Source organism: Dipteris shenzhenensis, chromosome 18 (genome assembly GCF_047967505.1).
Source record: "Dipteris shenzhenensis isolate YYH24624 ecotype China chromosome 18, Dip_SZ_1.0, whole genome shotgun sequence".
Taxonomy (NCBI): domain Eukaryota; kingdom Viridiplantae; phylum Streptophyta; class Polypodiopsida; order Gleicheniales; family Dipteridaceae; genus Dipteris; species Dipteris shenzhenensis.
This window is the reverse complement of record NC_141613.1, coordinates 55,948,153-55,969,293: the sequence shown is the minus strand read 5'-3', so window position 1 is coordinate 55,969,293 and position 21,141 is coordinate 55,948,153. Positions and strand designations below refer to the sequence as shown.

The following is a 21,141-nucleotide window of genomic DNA, read 5'->3' as shown; positions in this document are numbered from 1 at the left end:
ATGGGTGAGTTGCTGTCCATAAATCTACAAATTGAAGAGATGATGTCATATGTTCGCATTGCTGAATTTCAGAGGGCAGCATATGGGATTTATGTGTAGTGTTGTCCTTCCATTGAGGAGAATTGTTGAAATCACCACAAAGTAGTGCATTTGAAGACCCAGGATATTGCTTGATGGAGTTCCACATTTGAGCTCTTGAAGCTGAATTTTGAGAAGCATACAAAGATCCTATTTCAAAAATCTCTCCATTAATCATACATTGGATAATCATCCATCGTCCACCAAGATCATTATATGCTATCCAGGGTTGCAGATCATGTCTGGCTAAAATGCACAGCCCAGAGAACTGTTCAGATCCTGAATAAAATATATCATATCCAGAAAAAAACCCATGCTGGCCAGCCAAAAAATGCTGATCATGCTCTTGTAGACACACAACATCCGGATGAGTTGTATTTATATAATGCCATAAAAGCCTCCATTTATTCTGGTTGCAGAGGCCCTGTATATTATAGGAAAAACATTTAAGAGAAGCACGCATGAAAATATATACAAGAGATGTTCGGTCCTCAAAAAGAACAGGAGGCCTTAAGCCTCTGCCATTGCCACAGGGTCTTGCTGACCCTCAGCATCCAATTCCCTAATAATATCATCTTCTTCACAAAGGGGAAGACCCTTCTTGACTGCATTAACCCATGCCTTTGAGATGGGGTTGCTTGGAGAGGTAGAAGTTTGTCCTGGAGAAGGAGCAGAGGCATCCCAATTACGAGATTGGAGAGGTCTTTGTTTGAGGGGCACCGTCTTCTTTGCAGTCTGCCATCCCTCATGAGAAGATGGGTTATTTTCCCCTAACTTGCTTTTTCCTTTATCCTTAATTTGAGCTGAATTGGCCTGGCTCCCTATATGAACTGAAGGCTTTGCTCCTTTAGCTTCAATCTTTTCCACGTATGTCTTCTGACCTCCTTTATTAGATGGCAGAGGAATAGCTGCTGGAGGAGGTGGATGAAGGATAGAGGGACACTCTGAAGCAAGATGCCCAAACTTGTGACAAGAAAAACAAGCTCCAGCAAAAATGCCCCATTTTAAAGTGAAATATTTCTTTCCCAAATTAACACCCTCAATCTCAACTGCAATAGAGGAGGGGATCGGTCTATCAGTATCCCACAAGATGCAAAAACGATTTTTATTACTTGTGGGACGAGGAGGACAGATCACTTGTCCCAATGTCATAGCTAAACCTGGAAGCTCTGTTCTCATGTAATCTGGAAAATCAACCACTTCAACCCATACAAGGCAATGATGCTTGATGAGGTTCTGATAGTCCTTATTAGGGGACCAGGGCATGATATGCACCATTTGTCAACCAAAAAATAAAGGAGACATTTCCAACATCTTTTGTTTTGTCAAGGCATCCAAAAGATGTACTTCATAAAATCCTCGGGAGGCAAAATAGACTCCTTCGACATAGCATCCACCTAGGAGAGAATTCACCCATTGTCCCACATCATTAGCAGAGGGAATTTTGTCTGGGAAAAAGATGATCACTGCAATTTGAGAGAGCTTCTTCATAGGATGCACAAGAGAAGGCAACTTCATTTTGTAAGTGAGTTCTGGAGCAGGTTGAATCCATTCCCTTCTACTTTGTTGAAAATCCTCATTCAACATATCAAACACATAGGAAGCATCTTCAGATGAAGGAGCTATGGGGGGAGAGGTTTCCCTTGATTGTTGTTTGGGTTCAGGAGAGAGTGCTCTCTTGACATAATACTTGTTTGCTTCTGCCATGGAGGCTAAGGGATTCAACACATATCAAGCGATGAGAAAGAGAGAGGGCTAAAGCACTATACTGACGAAAGGAGAAGCTGGCAGAACTGTACGGAAGGGACACCGGAGTGTGGTACGTATAGATGTACGGAGAAGCGACAAAACAGTACGAAATATTGACACGGAGAAGCTGACAGAACTGTACGGAACAAAGGCGCTGAGGGGACACGATGGGGCTAAGCTGTACGGAGGAGCTAGTGATGTACGGACGTACGGAGGCCCTGTACGGAGATACGGAAAAGATGACTGAACCTTACGGAATACTGACACAGAGAAGATAGACAGAAATGTACGGAAAAGAGAGGCTGACGGGACACGAAGGGGCGATACTGTACGGAAGAGGCAAGGAGGTATGGACGAGCAGAGGGAAGTTCAGAAGGGGAAATTCGATGGCGAGGTGAACACCAGCGGGTTCAGACGAGGCGTCGCAAGGATGAGCCGAAACTGTGCGTACAACGCCGTACAACCGTACGGCGTCCGTACAGATGTACAGACGGAAAGGGAGCTGTACGGGGACCTGGCTCTGCGTCGACCTCCTCTCTCACGCTCTCTCACGCTCTCATACACACCCTCACACTTTTTTTTTTTTGGTAAAATCCAGTGCAGTGTATTTATATTGTCATAACTTTACAAGAGGGAAAGTCTCCAAAAAATGGAGAGTATCCCACAGATCAAAAGCATAAAAAAGAAAAGCTCAATGCAAGATGCATGCAGATCACCCTCATGGCAGGCATCATATAAAGATTGCCGCAATGAGGCTCTAAAAGATTCATATGACTTGTGAAACTGGCGGCCCAAGTATGCCAAATTGTGCTCTTCCCAGATTGTCCAAAGCGCCCAATATCTCACCCATGAGAGAAAGAGGGAGTATTGAGATAAAGGCCTTCTAAATCTGCCAAATAGCCAAAAATGTTTCCCAAATATGTGACTCGGGAAACGGAGGCGAAGAAGATCTGAAATTTTCCCAAGGAGATTGCGAGTAGACGAGCAATGCCAAAGTAAATGAGAGACAGTCTCTGAAGGAGCGTGACACCGTAAACAGGTGGGTGGTGCAATGTGACGTTTGGCAAGTGTGATTCCCACTGACAATGTGCCGGTCATGCATCTCCAAAGAAAGAGTCTTTGTTTCAAAGGCATTTTACACCTCCATAATAGTCGGAGATTCTTCCGCCACCATGAAAGGGGCTGCTTGATATGCCATAGAGTATTAGCATATTGATGAATCCAAGGGGCAGGTTGAAGAAGCTTGTAGACTTTGATGGAGGTCAAAACAGGCAGAGGTATAGGACGAGAGCATGTAGCAAAGGGGAACAATTGCCAATCCATTAGCCTGTCTGTGTCAGCCACAGGGGGAATAGGTAGAAATGGATGCAAGAGATCAGCAATTTTCTTCCATATCAATCTATGATGCATTCCCAAAGCATAAAGGGCAGTGGCCTGACGAAAAGATAAGACATGGCCGTGATCATCTACCACATCATTGATGTATCTAATTCCCAATTTCATGAGATTATATGCCCGAACCGGTTCCTGTAAAGCAAGTGGAATGTCAAAAATGGCACTCCAATGAATACTTTCTTTCCTCATTGAGTTTGTCCCCAAATGATTATCAGGAGCCCATTTGACTTTAGAAAGCACTTGTTTCCAGTCCAATATCAGAGCAGTAGAGAAAGGGCATCCAGGAATCTTCCTGACAAATCTCCCAATGACAACCTCCCAATGATCAGTAGTCCAATGGCCATAAGCAGTTGTCCTCATGTTGACACACATGGATGCTATCATACAAGTCCATGGCTGCTTTTGACAGAAAAAGGTATGGAGCATAGTCGCCTTCCTTGCAAGTACATGATATCTGATATTTAATACATTAAGTCCTCCATGCATCCTAGGGGAATATACCATTTCCATCTTCAGCAGTCTCAATGCTTTCACTGCAGTTTTTGTCTTCCATAACAACTCCATAGCTTGAGACATAAAAGCTGAGATATCTCTGGAGGACCAATGTAGCAAAGGCAAAAAGAACTGAACATAAGACATAACAATAGACTGGACTATTCTGAGCCTGACATGAAGTGGCCAAGTAGAAATTTTCCAATATTGCAATTTGTGTTGAAGTCTTTGGAATATCCATTTTAGCTGCTGTTTTCTGGTGATATGCCATCCTATAGGATATCCCAAATGCCTGACTACATCTTTGGAATGCACTATCTGACCAGGCCAGAGAATAGAATGCCAGTCACATTGTTTCAGGGGAAGCAATTTGGATTTGTCAAAGTTGACATGCAATCCCGCTGCTAATCCATACAAAGATAATGTGGTCATACACAGCCTCACACACGCACCACACACACACACACACACACACACTTCTTTTTGGTAAAATCCAGTGCATTGTATTTATATTGTCATAACTTTACAAGAGGGAAAGTCTCCAAGATGGAGAGTATCCCAAAGATCAGAAGCATAAAAAGAAAAGCTCAATGCAAGAAGCATGTATATCACCCTCATGGCAGGCATCATATAAAGATTGCCGCAATGAGGCTCTAAAAGATTCATATGACTTTTGAAACTGGCGGCCCAAGTATGCCAAATTATGCTCTTCCCAGATTGTCCAAAGAGCCAAATATCTCACCCACGAGAGAAAGAGTGAGTATTGAGCTAAAGACCTCCTAAATCTGCCAAATAACCAAAAATGTTTCCCAAATATGTGACTCGGGAAAGGGAGGCGAAGATGATCTGAAATTTTCCCAAGGAGGTTCCGAGTAGACGGGCAGTGCCAAAGCAAATGAGGGACAGTCTCTGAAGGAGCGTGACACCGTAAGCAGGTGGGTGGTGCAATGTGACGTTTGGCAAGTGTGATTCCCACTGACAATGTGCCGGTCATGCATCTCCAAAGAAAAATTCTTTGTTTCAAAGGCATTTTACACCTCCATAATATTCGGAGATTCTTCCGCCACCATGAAAGGGGCTGCCTGATATGCCACAGAGTATTAGCATATTGATGAATCCAAGGGGTAGGCTGAAGAAGCTTGTAGACTTTGATGGAGGTCAAAACAGGCAGAGGAATAGGATGAGAGCATGTAGCAGAAGGGTGCAATTGCCAATCCATAAGCCTATCTGTGTCAGCATAGGAGGAATAGGTAGAAAAGGATGCAAGAGATCAGCAATTTTCTTCCATATCAACCTATGATGCATTCCCAATGCATAAGAGGCAGTGGCCTGAGGAAAAGATAAGACATGGCCTTGATCATCTACCACATCATTGATGTATCTAATTCCCAATTTCATGAGAGTATATGCCCGAACAGGTTCCTGTAAAGCAAGTGGAATGTCAAAGATGGCACTCCAATGAATACTTTCTTTCCTCATTGAGTTTGTCCCCGAGCGATTATCAGGAGCCCATTTGACTTTAGAGAGTACTTGTTTCCAGTCCAGTATCAGACCAGTAGAGAAAGGGCAGCCAGGAATCTTCCCTACAAATCTCCCAATGACAGCCTCCCAATGATCAGTAGTCCAATGGCCATAAGCAGTTGTCCTCATGTTGACACACATGGATGCTATCATACAAGTCCATGGCTGTTTTTGACGAAAAAAGGTATGGAGCATAGTCGCCTTCCTTGCAAGTACATGATATCTGATATTTAGAACATTAAGTCCTCCATGCATCCTAGGAGAGCACACCATTTCCATCTTCAGCAGTTTCAATGCTTTCACAGCAGTTTTTGTCCTCCATAACAGCTCCATAGCTTGAGACATAAAGGCTGAGATATCTCTAGAGGACCAATGTAGCAAAGGCAAAAAGAACTGAACATAAGACATTACAATAGACTGTACTATTCTGAGCCTGACATGAAGTGGCCAAGTAGAAATTTTCCAATATTCCAATTTATGTTGAAGTCTTTGGAAGATCCATTTTAGCTGCTGCTTCCTGGTGATATGCCATCCTATAGGATATCCCAAATGCCTGACTACATCTTTGGAATGCACTATCTGACCTGGCCAGAGAATAGAATGCCAGTCACATTGTTTCAGGGGAAGCAATTTGGATTTGTCAAAGTTGACATGCAATCCCGCTACTAATCCATACAATGATAATGACACACACACACACACCTCTCTCTCTCTCACACACACACACACCCCCCCCCCCCCCCACACGCACGCGCACACACACACACTCTTCGCACCACACACACACACACACACACACACACACACACACATACACACACACACACACACACACACACACACACATATTGTTTTTTAGTGAAAGCCAGGATTGTTTATATTACAAGAAAAGCCACCTCAAAATGAGGAGCTGTAAGATACATTAGCTGAAAATCTCTGTATATGCCAAGTAACATCATGATCTATATAGCGAGTCTGCAAGCAATCAAAGAAAGATTGTTGCAGAGAATGCTTGAAGAAAGCAAACAAAGAGAAAGTTGGATCACCAAAGACTTTAGAATTCCTGTCTATCCATAAAGTCCAAAGTGCCCAATAATGAACCCAAACAAAGAGAAGATCAAAGTCCCGTGTGCACGGATGAAAACCAAATAACCAGAAAGACTTCCCAAAAGTAATAATCGGGAATCTCGCTCTCAGCCGCTATCGAAGAAGATCCAAGAACTCACGGGAGCATAGACAAAGCCAGAACAAATGAAGCATAGACTTCTGAGAAGCCAAGCATCTGCGACAAACAACAGGAGCAATGTGTTGACGTGCCAGCAGCAACCAATATGAAAAAACCCTTAGAAGTACTCTCCAAAAGAAGACCTGTTGCCGAATAGGAACTTTATATGCCCAAAGTTGCCTAAGTCTCTTTCTCCACTATTTAGCTGGGCGATTCATTCGCCAAATACAATTAGTCTTATCTGAAACCCAAGGATGAGGCCACGGATTTTATATAATGCAGGCACTGTAATCTGAGATAGCCTCATAGGATGAGAGAAGGAGTCTGGTGAAGTCAAAGTCCAATCCTCCAGCCTATCTTGAAGTTCCAAAGGAGCAATGGGGACACACACACTTTTTTTTAGTGAAAGATTGATTATATTACAAGAATAGTCACCTCAAAAGAGAGGCGCTAGAAAATACATCAACTGAAGATCTCAGTATAAGCCAAATATACATCCTGATCTATTTGGCGAGTCTACAAGCAATCAAAGAAATATTGTTGCAGAGAACGCTTAAAGAAAGCAAACAAAGAAAAATTAGGATCACTAAAGACTTTACAATTGCGGTCTGTCCATAAAGTCCAAAGTGCCCAATAGCGAGCCCAAACAAAGAAAAGATGAAACTTCGGTTGCTATGGTGGATGGAAACCAAAGAGCCAAAAAACATTTCCCGAAGAGAACAGTTGGGAATCTCGCTCGTAGCCTCTGTCAAAGAGAATCTAGAAACTGCCGAGAAGACGGGCAATGCCTGAATAAATGAGGCATAGTCTCCTGAGAAATCAAAAACCGATGACATAAAGCAAGAGCGATGTGCCTACGGGCCAGCAGCTGTCCAGATGGAAAAATTCCCAGAAGCGTTTGCCATAAAAAAACCTGGTGTTGAAGTCGAACCTTGTATGCCCAAAGTTGTCGTAGTCTTTTCCTCCACCACTTAGCTGGCCGATGCATTCGCCAAAGAGAATTACCCCTTTCTGAAACCCAGGGTTGAAAGCAAAAAGATTTTGTATAATCGAGGCACAGTAATGTGAGATAGCCTCAAAGGACGAGAGGAGGGCCCAAGGGAAGTCAATGTCCAATCCTCTAATCAATCCTGGAGTTCCAAAGGAGGAATCGGAACCAAAGGCAAAAGCATACAAGTGATTTACTGCCACAAAGTACAATAATGAGAACCCAAACCATACTGTGTGGCTGCCAGAGAAAAGGGAAGCATAGAGCCATCATCATGAATAACATCAGCAACAATATTGATCCCTTTAAAAGAAATAAAGTAAGAACGGCGAGGTTCTTGTAAAGCAAGCGGAGGCTGAAAAACTTTGGACCAGCAAAGAATTACCCATCAGAGACTGTCGACCATGCCATTCCAGGTGAGACAGGATATGCTTCTAGTCAAGAAGCAAGTTGGAGACCATAGGGCAGCCATGCAAAGTGCCATCAATGCACCCAAAGAAGAAATCCCACTGAGTGGGTTGCCAATGACCAAAAGCAGGAGTACTGATATGTGTGACCAGAGATGGAATCATGAGAGCCCAAGGCTGATCTCCTTTCAGAAATTGCAGCAACATTTTCCCCTTGTGAGCAAGGATGTGCACCTGGATATTAGTGATATTCAAACCTCCATGCATCTTACGGGAACAAATTTGATGCACCGAAAGTAGTATGAGGCTTTTTTGCCTTGTTTGGAATGCCAAAAGATCTCCATAATGACAGACATAAAGGAATCAAGATCTGCCTTTACATACTTTTTTTTTAAGTGAGAATAAATATTTTATTGCTGTGAAATAATTACATTCATAGGTACTCCAAAAGCGGAGTAACTACTACTCAACCGAAAATCTCAGTATAAGCCATATATACATCATGATCAATCAAACGAGTCTGAAAGCAATCATAAAATGATTGCCGCAGAGATCGTTTGAAAAAAACGAAAGATGGAAAAGTAGGATTACCAAAGACTCTATGATTTCTGTCCATCCATAGAGTCCAGGGTGCCCAGTAGCGCACCCAAACAAAAAATAAATCAAAACCCTGTCAAGCGGGATGAAAACCAAATAACCAGAAGAACCTGCTAAAAGTAACAGTAGGAAATCTTGCTCGAAGCCCCTGACGAATGAGAGCGAGGAAATCACAAGTATGTGGACAGTGCCATAAAATGTGAGGCATAGATTCAGCAGAATGTAGACATCGGTGGCAAACAGCCGGGGCAATATGTTTATGCGCGAGTAACTGCCCAGATGGAAAAATGCCAAGTAGGATGCGCCAGAGGAAAAGCTGTTCCACCTTCTCAATTGATTCGACATCTTGGCTATCCTCTAGGTTGGGGGCTCACTTGTTCTCAACAAACTGATTGGGTGCTCACAAAGCTGAGGAAAAAACTTGAATATTGGAAGCTTGCAACTTGGCCATTACATGTTCGTTTGCATATAACGCAATCCATTTTGATAGCATAAATACAGTTCTATCTGCCCCTCATTATGTTTACTAAGGTAGATCTGGTTTCCTTTATGTCTGCTATCATGGAGATTTTCTGGCGTTCAAAAAATGGCAAGAAAAGTCTCAGATTACTCTCTATGCATCGTCTCAGTTCTCCAAAAATGCACGGGGGTTTGAACATACTCAATATTCAAGTGCATATACTTACTTGCTCACAGGGGGAAAATGATGTTGCAGTTTATGCAAGGGGATCAGCCTTGGGCTTTCATGATCCGCTCTCTTTTGTTGCATATTGATACTTCTGCTTTTGGGCATTGGCAGCCTACATAGTGGGATTTTCTATTTGGCTCTATTCAAGGCAAGATCAGAGGCTGCCCTTTTGTTTCTCGTTTGCTTCTTGATTGGAAGCATATTTTATCCCACTTGGAATGGAATGGCAGGGATTCTTTGTTGGGAAATTCCTTGAGGCGTGAGAATATTTATTGGTCCAAAGTATTCCACCCTCCTTTGGCTATACAAGAACTCTTATTTTATATCTTTCAAAGGTATTGCTTCTGTGGTGGATATACTTCAGGATGATGAAACTCTTTTATATTTTTCTGCGGCTGCTAGCAAGTATGGTTTGGGAGCTCATTATCGTCCTTTATGGCACAAAATTTCAGGAATGTTTCGACCTTTCTTGCCGGTACCTCGTTTGGAACTTCAGGATAGGCTTGAGGATTAGACTCTCCATCCTCCCTCTTCTTCAGCCCGTCCTTTGAAGCTGTCACATGTCACAGTGCCATCTTTGTATAAAGTGTTGTTACCTCCGTCTTGGGTTTTTGATAGAGCCAATTCTGTTTGGCATATGGATTGCCCATCAAAGTGGTGGAGAAAGCGGCTGCGTCTCCTTTGGCATTATAAAGTCCCTCTTCGGCAACAGCTTTTCTGCCTTTACACGCACACGCATACACACTTTTTAAAAAAAAGTGAAAGCCATTATTGTTTATATTACAAGAAAAGTCACCTCAAAGCGAGGAGCTAGAAATTACATCAGCTGAAAATCTTTGTATATGCTAAATATACATCATAACCTATGTAGCAAGTCTGCAAGCAATCAAAAAAAGATTGCTACAGAGAACGCTTGAAGAAAGTGAACAAAGAAAATGTTGGATCACCAAAAACTTTACAATTCCTGTCTATCCATAAAGTCCAAAGTGCCCAATAACGAACTCAAACAAAGAAAAGATCAAACTCTTGAGTGCGCGGATGAAAACCAAAGAGCCAGAAGAATTTTCCAAAAGTAGGAGTCGGGAATCTTGTTCTCAACGGCTGTTGAAGGAAATCAGTGAACTCACGGGAGGACGGGCAAAACCAGAACAAATGAAACATAGTCTCTTGAGAAGCCAAACATGTGCGACATACAGCAGGAGCAATGTGTCTACGTGCCAATAGTTGGCCAGATGGAAGAACCACACACACACTTTTTTTTTTTTAAAAAAGTGACAACTTTGATTGATTATATTATAAGAATAGTCACCTTAGAAAAGAGGCGCTAGAAAATACATCAATTGAAGATTTCAGTAGAAGCCAAATATACATCCTGATCTATCTGGCGAGTCTGCAAGCAATCAAAGAAAGATTGCTGCAAAGAACGCTTAAAATAAGCAAACAAAGAAAAATTGGGATCACGAAAGACTTTCCAATTGCGGTCTATCCATAAAGTCCAAAGTGCCCAATAGCGAGTCCAAACAAAGAAAAGATGAAACCCCGATCGCTGTGGATGAAAGCCAAAGAGCCAGAAAAATTTCCCGAAGAGAAGAGTCGAGAATCTCACTCGTAGCCGCCGTCGAAGAGAATCCAAAAACTCCCGAGAAGACGGGAAATGCCAGAATAAATGAGGCATAGTCTCCTGAGAGGTCAGACACTGATGACATAAAGCATGAGCAATGTGCCGTAGGCCAACAACTATCCAAATGGAAAAATTCCCAGAAGCACTCGGCATAAAAAAACCTGTTGCTGAAGTGGAAGCTTGTATGCCCAAAGTTCCCGCAGTCTTTTCCTCCACCACTTTGCTGGCCGATTCAATCGCCAAATAGAATTACTCTTTTCTGAAACCTAGGGTTGAGGCAAAATGATTTTGTATAATGCAGGCACAGTAATTTGAGATAGCCTCAAAGGACAAGAGGAGGACCCAAGGGAACTCAGAGGCCAATCTTGTAATCTATCCTGGAGTTCCAAAGGGGGAATCGGGACCAAAGCATACAAGTGATTTGCTGCCACAAAGTATGATAATGAGAACCCAAACCATACTCTGTGGCTGCCAAAGAAAAGGGAAGGATAGAGCCATCATTCTGAATAACATCAGCAACAATATTGGTAAAGGAAATAAAGTAAGAACGGCGAGGCTCTTGTGAAGCAAGCGGAGGCTGAAAAACTTTTGACCAGTGAATGCTTTCAGCCCGCAAAGAATTACCCATCAAAGACTGTCGACCATGCCGTTCGAGGTGAGACAAAATATGCTTCCACTCAAGAAGCAATTAGGAGACCATAGGGCAGCCATGCAAAGTGCCATCAATGCACCCAAACAAGAAATCCCACTGAGTGGGTTGCCAATGACCAAAAGCAGTACTAATATGTGTAAATAGTGATTGAATCATGAGAGCCTGGGGCTGATCACCTTGCAGAAATGGCAGCAACATTTTTCCCAAGTGAGCAAGGATGTGCACCTGGATATTAGTGATATTTAAACTGCCATGCATCTTCGGGGAACAAATTCGTTGTACTGAAAGCAGTCTGAGACTTTTTTTGCCATATTTAGAACGCCAAAAGATCTCCATAATGAAAGACATAAAAGAATCAAGATCTGCCTTAGTGAACATGATCAAAGGCAAATAGAAGTGAATATATGCAACAAGTATGGACTGCACTATTCAGAGGTCAACATGTAAAGGCTAGGTTGCCAATTTTCAATATTCAAGCTTTTTTCGGAACTTGATTAGAACCCAATCAATTTGTTGTCGACGAGTAAGTCCCTAGCCCAAAGGATAACCAAGGTGCCGAACCAACTGAGTGGGTGGGATGATCTCCCCTGGCCATAAGAGACTGTGCCAGTCTCGAGGATGCAATGGGAGCAGCTTAGACTTTTTGAAAATTAACATGAAGACGAGCTGCCAAACCATCAAGTGAAAGAGCTTGCATCAAAGCAGAAAGATTAGGCGGAGTATTCCTTGGAGTAAAGAAAGAATCATCAGCATAAGCCTGAGCAACCATGCTGCGATTTTCATCCAGTTTCAAACCATGGAGAGAATCTGTAGCCACTAGATGATCAATGTATTGCAGCATAGGATGAGTAGCAATAGCATATAGTAAGGCACTAAGGAACCGAACTACGAAGAGCCCATTTGTCCGAGATGTCTCCAGAAATAATACAAGCAACATTGCTATCCTTGTAGAGCCAATAAATGACCTGCTGCATTTTTATTCCAAAGCCCAAGGATCGCATTGTTTGCGAGATGAACTCCCATTGAACTATGTCAAAAGCTTTGGCAATGTCAATCTGTAAGAGTAAAACATCTTGTTGTGTGTACTTGGCATATTCAATCCCAACATAAGCATTGGCAATATTGTCCATGATGTGCCTACGAGGAACGAAGCCATATTGAGAAGGATGCAGCCCATCATGCAAATAGCCTTTGATACGGTCAACAAGCATTTTAGCTATGACCTTGTAAATGACTGGCATAAGCGTGATGTCTCCAATCAGTGATAAAATCAGAAATCTGCTTCTTAGGAAGGAGTTTTACCAGTCCCTTTTTCCATGACAGGGGCATTTGCTGATTTTCCCAAGCTGAATTAGCCATTTGCAGGAGAGGGGATTTAAGGCTATCGCAAAAAGCAAGAAAGAATTCAACAGAGGCCATCCCATTATGGAGATTTCTATCTATCGCAGGATTTAACTGAATCTGACAATTCCTGTTTAGTGAAGGGAAGTTCCAGGTCCAAGGCCTGAGCTTGAGAAAGAATTGGATGGACATGCTGTAAAAGGAGCTGACATATAGACCAAATCTCAGGAGAAGGAAAGTCCACATGCCCAAAATGAGAAGAGAGGTGCTGCACACAAAAATCAGCAAGTTTAGAGCGAGATGATGACCAAGAACTATGAGGCATCCAGACCCGACAAATATTTGCAGCCTGTCGTTTGTAATGCAAACTTTTGAAGAATTGCTTCGAAGAGCAGCCTTTATCCAAAAAAGCCCTTTGTCGAGATCGGGTTTCCCATTTTGCAAGCTTTCTTTGATCATTTGATTGGAGAGAGAATTTAGGCTGACATAAGTGCATGCTTTCATAAGAAGACAAAGGCGGAAGTTGATTAAGTTTAGTCAGACTCTGACAAGTGAGCTTAGCATGCATAACATTCTCCCGTGTGGCTCGCATAAATGATTTATCCCGAATCACAGCTTGCATTCAAGCAACAAAAGCCTACCATGCATAATCCATATCAAAAAGCATCTGAGAAGAGAGAGGCTGAATGGCATCAGAAACCATAGCTTTAAAATAAGCATGTTCCAGATAACTGTTATTCACCAACAAAAGCCTTTTGCAAGGCAATCTGTCATTAGGAACATGCTGCAAAAGGAGCTGACGTGCACACCAAATCTCAGGAGAAGGAAAGTCCACATGCCCAAAATGAGAAGAGAAGTGCTACACAAAAAAATCAGCAAGTTCAGAGCGAGAAGATGACTGAGAACCATGAGGCATCTGGACCCGACAAATATTTGCAGCCTGTCGTTTGTAATGCAAACTTTTGAAAAATTACTTCGAAGAGCAGCCTTTATCCAAAAAAGCCCTTTGTTGTGATTGGGTTTTCCATTTAGCAAGCTTTCTTCTATCATTTGATTGGAGGCAGAATTTGGCCTGACATAAGTGCATGCTTTCATCAGAAGACAAAGGCCGAAGGTGACTAAGCTTAGTCAGACTTTGGCAAGTGAGTTTAGCATGCACAACACTCTCCCGTGTGGCTCGCATAAATGATTCACCATAATCCCGAATCACAGCTTGCATTCGAGCAACAAAAGCTTGCCATGCATAATCCACATCAAAAAGCATCTGAGAAGAGAGAGGCTGAATGGCATCAGAAACCATACTGTAAAAGCAGCATGTTCCAGATAACTGTTATTCACCAACAAAAGCCTTCAGCAAGCCAATCTGTCATGAGGAAAGTCATGCATGGAGAGCCTCAGCCAAAGAGGTGCATGATCAGAATACATGAAGGCATGATCAACCCAAAGTTGACAAGTAAAGGCATCACAATGCTGTGGATCAATCTGATACCATCTATCCAGGCGTGCCTGATAGGAAGATTGAGCATTGTGTTGAAAGGTATAGCCTGGGAGTGTGGGCTATAATTCCTCCCAGAGATCCACCAAACGCAGCTGAACCAAAAAGTCAAACCATGCCTGCTGTTCAGAAGCCAACATATGAGTGTGGCCCGAAGTATTGTCTCCCGGTTGCGGAGCATTGTTGAAATCACCACAAATGAATGCATAGTGCCTCCACGGATAATTATGCATGGCATCCCAAAGCAACGCTCGACCTTTGGAAGATTGGGGGGCATAAACCGATGCAAATTCAAAAATTTCTCCTTGAATCAGGCATTGCATAATAATCCATCTACCATAGTGATTATTGAGAGCCACAACAAAGAAAGAGTTCTCTTTAGCATTAAAAATATCATAACCAGCAAAATGTCCTGTGTGTCCAGCATCCAACATACATGTGTTGGGTATGTTCCTGCAAAGCCACTATGTCTGGCTGCAATTTTCTGATATGCATCCACGCAAGTTTTCACTTTCTACGATCACACAAACCCTATACATTGAGTGTAACACATTTGATGTGGTCAAGTATATTTCCAGATATAAGACAAGTATGTTCAGCAAACAAACAAACTTACTATGTCTGCATCTCCACCTCAAGGTCAGGGCCTTTGTCCTGAGAAGAAGAATCAGCTTGAGGAGAAGACAAAAGAGCAGCAACTTCCTCTTCAGGAAAGAGGGTACGATTTGCAGTGACTGCTGCCCAAGTCAAACCAATTCCAGAATTTTCAGCGGGGGTTTTGCCCTGTGAGGATGCACTATTCCAAGTCTTGGATGGCAAAGGTCTCCTAGGAGAGAACTTTTCAAGGAGTTTGCCATGCTTCATCCAAATTTTTGTCCTTCACTGGAGGCTGAGATTGCGAAGGCACAGAAAGAGAAACAGGAGCATTTGAGGTAGCCGGGGCTTTGCCTTTATCGTGGACAGCAAAAAACTGTTTGACCCCTTTGTTTTTCATCCGAGAAGAGGCATTTAAATTCGTACTTGGAGGCGGGACTGTTTCCGCTTGCACTGGTAGTTTGAGAGCTCGAGAAGGGCACTGTGAAGCCATATGCCCAAACTGCTTGCATACAAAGCAAGCTCCTGCAAACAGCCCTCATTTCAGCTTGTAAAAAGCACTCCCCATGGAAACATTATTGACAGTAACTGAATAAGAAGCCGGGGTGGGATTATCCGTGTCCCACAAAATGCAAAAGCGATTCGAATTGCCATTTGGTCTCGGTGGACAAACCACCTTGTGAAGAGAAGCTGCAGTTTTTGGTGATAGAGATGCCATGCACTGAGGAAAATCCACAACCTCTACCCATACAGGGCAGCGGTGTCAAATCCCTGGTAGGAGACATGGACCATCTGCTGGCCAAAGAACCACACACACACACTTTTTTTTTAGTGAAAACTTTTGATTGATTATATTACAAGAGTAGCAACCTCAAAATGAGGCAGCCAAAAGTACATCAACTGAAAATCTCAGTGTATGCTAAATATACATCATGATCTATGCAGTGTGTTTGCAAGCAACCAAAGGAGGATTGCTACAGAGAACGCTTTAAAAAACCAAACAAGGAAAATATGGGATCACCAAAGACTTTACAGTTCCTGTTTGTCCATAAAGTCCAGAGTGCCCAATAGCCAACCCAAACAAAGAAAAGATGAAACTTTGGTCTGGGTGGATGAAAACCAAAGAGCCAGAAAAACTTTCCAAAAAAACTAGTTAGTAATTTGGCTCGCAGGTGCTGGTGAACAAGATAAATGAACTCACGAGAACATGAACAAAACCAGAATAAATGAGACACAGTCTCCTGAGGACTCAAGCTTTTGTGGCAACGAGCAGCAACAATGTGTCTACAGGCCAACATCTGTCCAGATGGAAAAATGCCCAGAAGCACTCGCGAGAAAAAAACCTGTTGTCGAAGAGGAGTTTTGTAAGCCCAAAGCTGCTTTAATCTCTTTCTCCCCCACTTGGTTGTGCGATGCGTTCACCAAATAGAATTACCTTTCTCTGAAACGCAAGGTTGAGGCAAAAGGATTTCATACAATGCAGGCACCGTAATCTGAGATAGCCTCAAAGGGCGAGAAGAGGACCTTGGTGAAGTCAAAGTCCAATCCTCCAACCTGTCCTGAAGTTCCACACACACACACACACTTACTTTTTATATAGTGAAAGCTTTGATTTATTATATTATAAGAATAGTCACCTCAGAAAAGAGGCGCTAGAAAATACATCAACTGAAGATCTCAGTATAAGCCAAATATACATGCTGATCTATCTGGCAAGTCTGCAAGCAATCAAAGAAAGATTGCTGCAGAGAACGCTTAAAGAAAGCAAATAAAGAAAAATTGGGATCACACACAGATACATATTTTTTTTTTTAAAAGTGAAATCTTTTATTTTTGTGTGGGAAGCCTCGAAAAGAGATAAAAACCCACCAATAAGTGCAAAGAAAAAATTTACAAGTAAAGCCTCAGAGGAAAACTCACGAGGCCGCCAAGTAAAAAGTTTACATATCAAGGTGGAGGAGAATCAAACACAAAATCCTCGAGCTTCACACACACAGATTATATTATATGAGTAGCAACCTCAAAATAAGGTGCTACTATTACATCAACTCAAAATTTCACTATATGCTAAAAAGACCTCATGATCTATGCAGCGGGGCTGCAAGCAATCAAAGCGGGTCTCCGAAGCAGCTAAACATCTGTGGCAAAGTGCATGAGCAATGTGTCGATGAGCTAATAGCTATCCAGATGGAAACACTCCTAGAAGAACTCGCCAAAAGAAAATTTGTTGCTGAAGCGGTACTTTATTGAGGCAAAAAGATTTTATACAATGCGGGTACAGTAATTTGAGATAGCCTCAAAGGACGAGAAGAGGACCCTGGAGAAGTCAAAGTCCAATCTTCCCGCCGGCGGTCCTAGAGTTCCAAAGGAGGAATCGGAACAAAAGGCGAAAGCATAGAAGTAATTTGTCGCCACAAAGGACGATAATGAGAGCCCAATCCATATGTAGTGGCTGCTAGAGAAAAGGGGAGCACAGTACCAGCATCATTTATAACATCATCAACCGAGGTGATGCCTTTAAACGATACAAAGTAGGAACGTCGAGATTCTTGTAAAGCCAAGGGAGGCTGAAAGACTTTCGACCAGTGAATGCTTTCAGTTCTCAAAGAATTCTCAAGCAAAGATTGCCGTCCATTCCATTCCAGATGAGAAAGAACATGCTTCCAGTCAAGAAGCAAGCGAGAGACAAAATGGCAGCCAAGCAAAGTGCCATCAGTGCAACCAAAAAAGAAATCCCATCGATCGAGTTGCCAATGATCAAACACAGAAATACTAATATGAGGACTAGAGTCCTAATCATAAGAGCCCAAGGCTAATCACCTTGCAGGAATTGTAGCAACAATTTCCCCCTGTGGGCAAGAATATGAACATGAATATCTGTGATGTTCAATCCACCATGCATCTTGGGAGAACAAATGTGATGCATCGAAAGCAGCCTGAGACTTTTTCTGCCATGTTTGGATCACCAGAAGATTTCCATAAAGACTGACATGAAAGATGTAAGATCTGCCTTAGTGAACATGATCAATGGCAAGTAAAATTGAATTTATGCCACAAGGATGGCCTGCACTATTTGAAGATGAACGTGCAAAGGCCAGGTTGCCAGTTTCCAATACTCAAGCTTTTTTCGAAGCTTAGCCAAAACCCAATCGGTTTGTTGTCGGCGAGTGAGTTCCCACCCCAAAGGGTAACCAAGATGACGAACAAACTGAGTGGGTGAAATGATATCCCCTGGCCATAATAGACTATGCCAGTCTTTGGAATGCAAAGGGAGCAGCTTAGACTTCTGAAAATTAACAGGAATACCAGCTGCCAAACCATAAACAGAGAGGGCCTGCATCAAGGCACCAAGATCATGGGGTGTATTCTTTGGGGTAAAGAAAGAATCATCAGCATAAGCTTGAGCAACCATGTTGCGATTAGCATCCAATTCCAAGCCATGAAGTGATCCTGTAGCCACAAGATTATCAATATATTGCAGCATAGGATGAGTAGCAATGGCATACAGTAAAGCACTGAGAGGGCATCCCTGGCGGATCGAACAACGAAGAGTCCACTCATCAGAGATATCCCCAGAAAGAATGCAAGCCGCATTGCTATCTCTGTAAAGCCAGTAAATAACCTGCTGCATTTTTTGTCCAAACCCCAAAGCTCGCATAGTTTGTGAGATGAAATCCCATTGAACTGTGTCAAAGGCTTTTGCAATATCTATCTGCAAGAGTAGAACATCCTGCTGTGTGTTGGCATATTCAATCCCAATATAAGCATTGGCAATGTTATCTGTGATTTGATGGAACAAAGCCATATTGGGAGGGATGCAACCCATCATGCAAATAATCTTTAATCCGATCAACCACCATTTTGGCAATGATCTTGTAAATGACTGGCATGAGCGTGATTGGCCTCCAATCACCTAGTGAATCACATAGCTGCTTCTTTGGAATCACCTTGAGAAGACCCTTTTTCCATGACACAGGCATTTGCTGATTTTGCCATGCTGTATTTACCATTTGCAGCAAGGTGAATTTAAGAAGATCCCAGAATGCAAGAAAGAATTCAAGAGTGAGACCATCCCATCCTAGAGATTTCCATCTGCCACAGGATCTCAGTGCATCAGACAATTTCCTTTCAGTGAAGGGATGTTCAAGTTCCAAAGCCTGAGCATCAGACAGAATTGGATGAATATGCTGCAGAGGAAGCTGACGTGCAGACACGACCCGAGGAGAAAGAGTATCCAGATGCCCAAAATGAGTGGAGAAGTGCTGTACACATAAATCAGCAAGCTCTGAATGAGATGTTGACCAAGAATCATCAAGCATCCGGATCCGAGAGATATTGGCAGCTTGTCTTTTGTAGTGTAAACTCTTAAAAAATTGCTTGGAAGAGCAGCACACACACACACACACTCATGCTAATGCCCACACCACATGCACATGCACGTGTACGCACATCTCTTGCCCACAGCAAACAAAATATAATATGTTGTATGGCTTGGGTGGCATACATGCATACATATATTGACAGCACCTTCCCACGTAGATAGAATCTGCATAGTACATACTGACCTATACCTATGTTAGATGCGCACACAGCTTTCATACCTACCCATTTATAAGCCTGCATGCGTGCCCACATACACTTAATCAGTTCCTTGTATATGATATTTTACAAGGGGTTCTATATATTAAAAGCTCGGTATATGCATTTAAAGGATGAGTTTTTCATTCTAAATGAACATAATAGCAAGAGTCCTGATCCATGTGAGAAAAATAGAAATGCTTCATAAATTTTTTATTGCAAGGCCTTTAATAATCATGGCATCCTTATGAAATTGTTGTATTTTGTTTTCAGGTGATGCGAACTGCATCAACAACATTGACACCTGTAACCCTAGAACTTGGTGGGAAGGATGCATTCATTGTGTGCGAAGATGTGGATGCATCTCAGGTATACTCTTATATTTAATTTGTCATTTGGTCCTTTCAGAGTTTTCTTTGAACATCTAAGAAAGGGTGTTGGCTGCTATATATCCAGACCATGGCAAAAATCATTTCTGAAAGTATCTGTCGGTACATTCATATTTAACAGCCTTGCACTTTTGACAGACTACATTTTGTTTATAGGTGGCACAAGTGGCTGTAAGAGCAGCTTTGCAATCAAGCGGACAAAACTGTGCTGGGGCAGAGCGGTTTTATGTGCACACCGAGATTTATCCTGCTTTTGTAAACCATATATTGCAAATTGTGAAGTCAGTCAGAGTGGTATGATGCAATGGCCTGCTTTGTAAGATTTACTTTGTGTTGCAACCACTTGGACTTGGGTTTTGATAAATTGTGTGCGTGTGGCTCTCCCTATCCGCTAGTGATTAGGATGATTCTAAGGCCAACCTTGGTTGTCTCTAGTTGGACAAGGCCAAAATCTGATGAAAATGACATTGATCTAGACCAGTGTCATGAAAAACTCTACCTCTACTATCTTATGAGAGATTGAGGACTCGCTCTCAGTCATGCAAGACCCCATAATCACCTGTAGTCCCTCAAATTTCCTCCACCCAATTGTCGCTGAGATATCACTCTCCAAGAAGGATGCTACATACATGGCTGTCGGCCGCAAGAGGGTATTAAACAACCACCCCTTCATTGAGGGATCTTGGAAATGTGTCTGAAAGCATTGTCACACTAGTCGAGCCAAAGCTCCCTAATCTCTTGTAAGGAAGCGAGAGAACATGAGAGAATTAAGCTGAGGCAAGCTGGAATAAAATCGCAGCAAGAGATGAAATTCTAGAATGAACTCTAATTGTCAAAGATGTGTCGTGACTGTTTCGGACAATTGTTTTTTAGGAAATAATTTGAGCATCCCTTTTTTACAGTTGGCAGGTAGACACTGAGAGTCCAAAGCCTTGTTAATCATGAACAAAAGGGCAGGGGATAGATCATCTCAGTATTGCAAGAAGAATTCCACCGTGAGGCCATCCCAGCCAGGGGCTTTCTGTTTACCACAGGATCTGATGGGATCTTTTAGCTCTCTATCCGTGAATGGAGCTTCCAAGTCTTTAGCCTGATGGGGTGACATGATTGGAGTAACATAATGGAGGAAATTTTGACGGATAGCGACGACATCTTGCGATACAAAGGGAAGCTTTGCAAATTGAGTGGCATGATAATGAACAAATTCATCAGGTAATTGAGCCCTAGAATTGGTCCAACTGCCATCTGCCATCTTGACTCTACATATGTTATCACGCTGCCTGTTATAATGCAGGCTCTTGAAAAACTCCTTGGAAGAGGAACCCTTATCT

At 42.5% G+C, this 21,141-nt stretch overlaps 1 protein-coding gene across 1 annotated transcript in view; it reads left to right on the top strand.

Annotated features, from left to right (window-relative positions):
* The window catches only part of ALDH22A1 (aldehyde dehydrogenase 22A1), a 188,985-nt gene that overhangs the window by 149,871 nt on the left and 17,973 nt on the right, over positions 1–21,141 (top strand). Inside the window, exons 9-10 of the mRNA XM_087389274.1 lie at positions 19,695–19,790; positions 19,967–20,104. Coding sequence (XP_087245400.1) covers positions 19,695–19,790; positions 19,967–20,104 — 234 coding nt within the window. The remainder of the gene's footprint in view (positions 1–19,694; positions 19,791–19,966; positions 20,105–21,141) is intronic.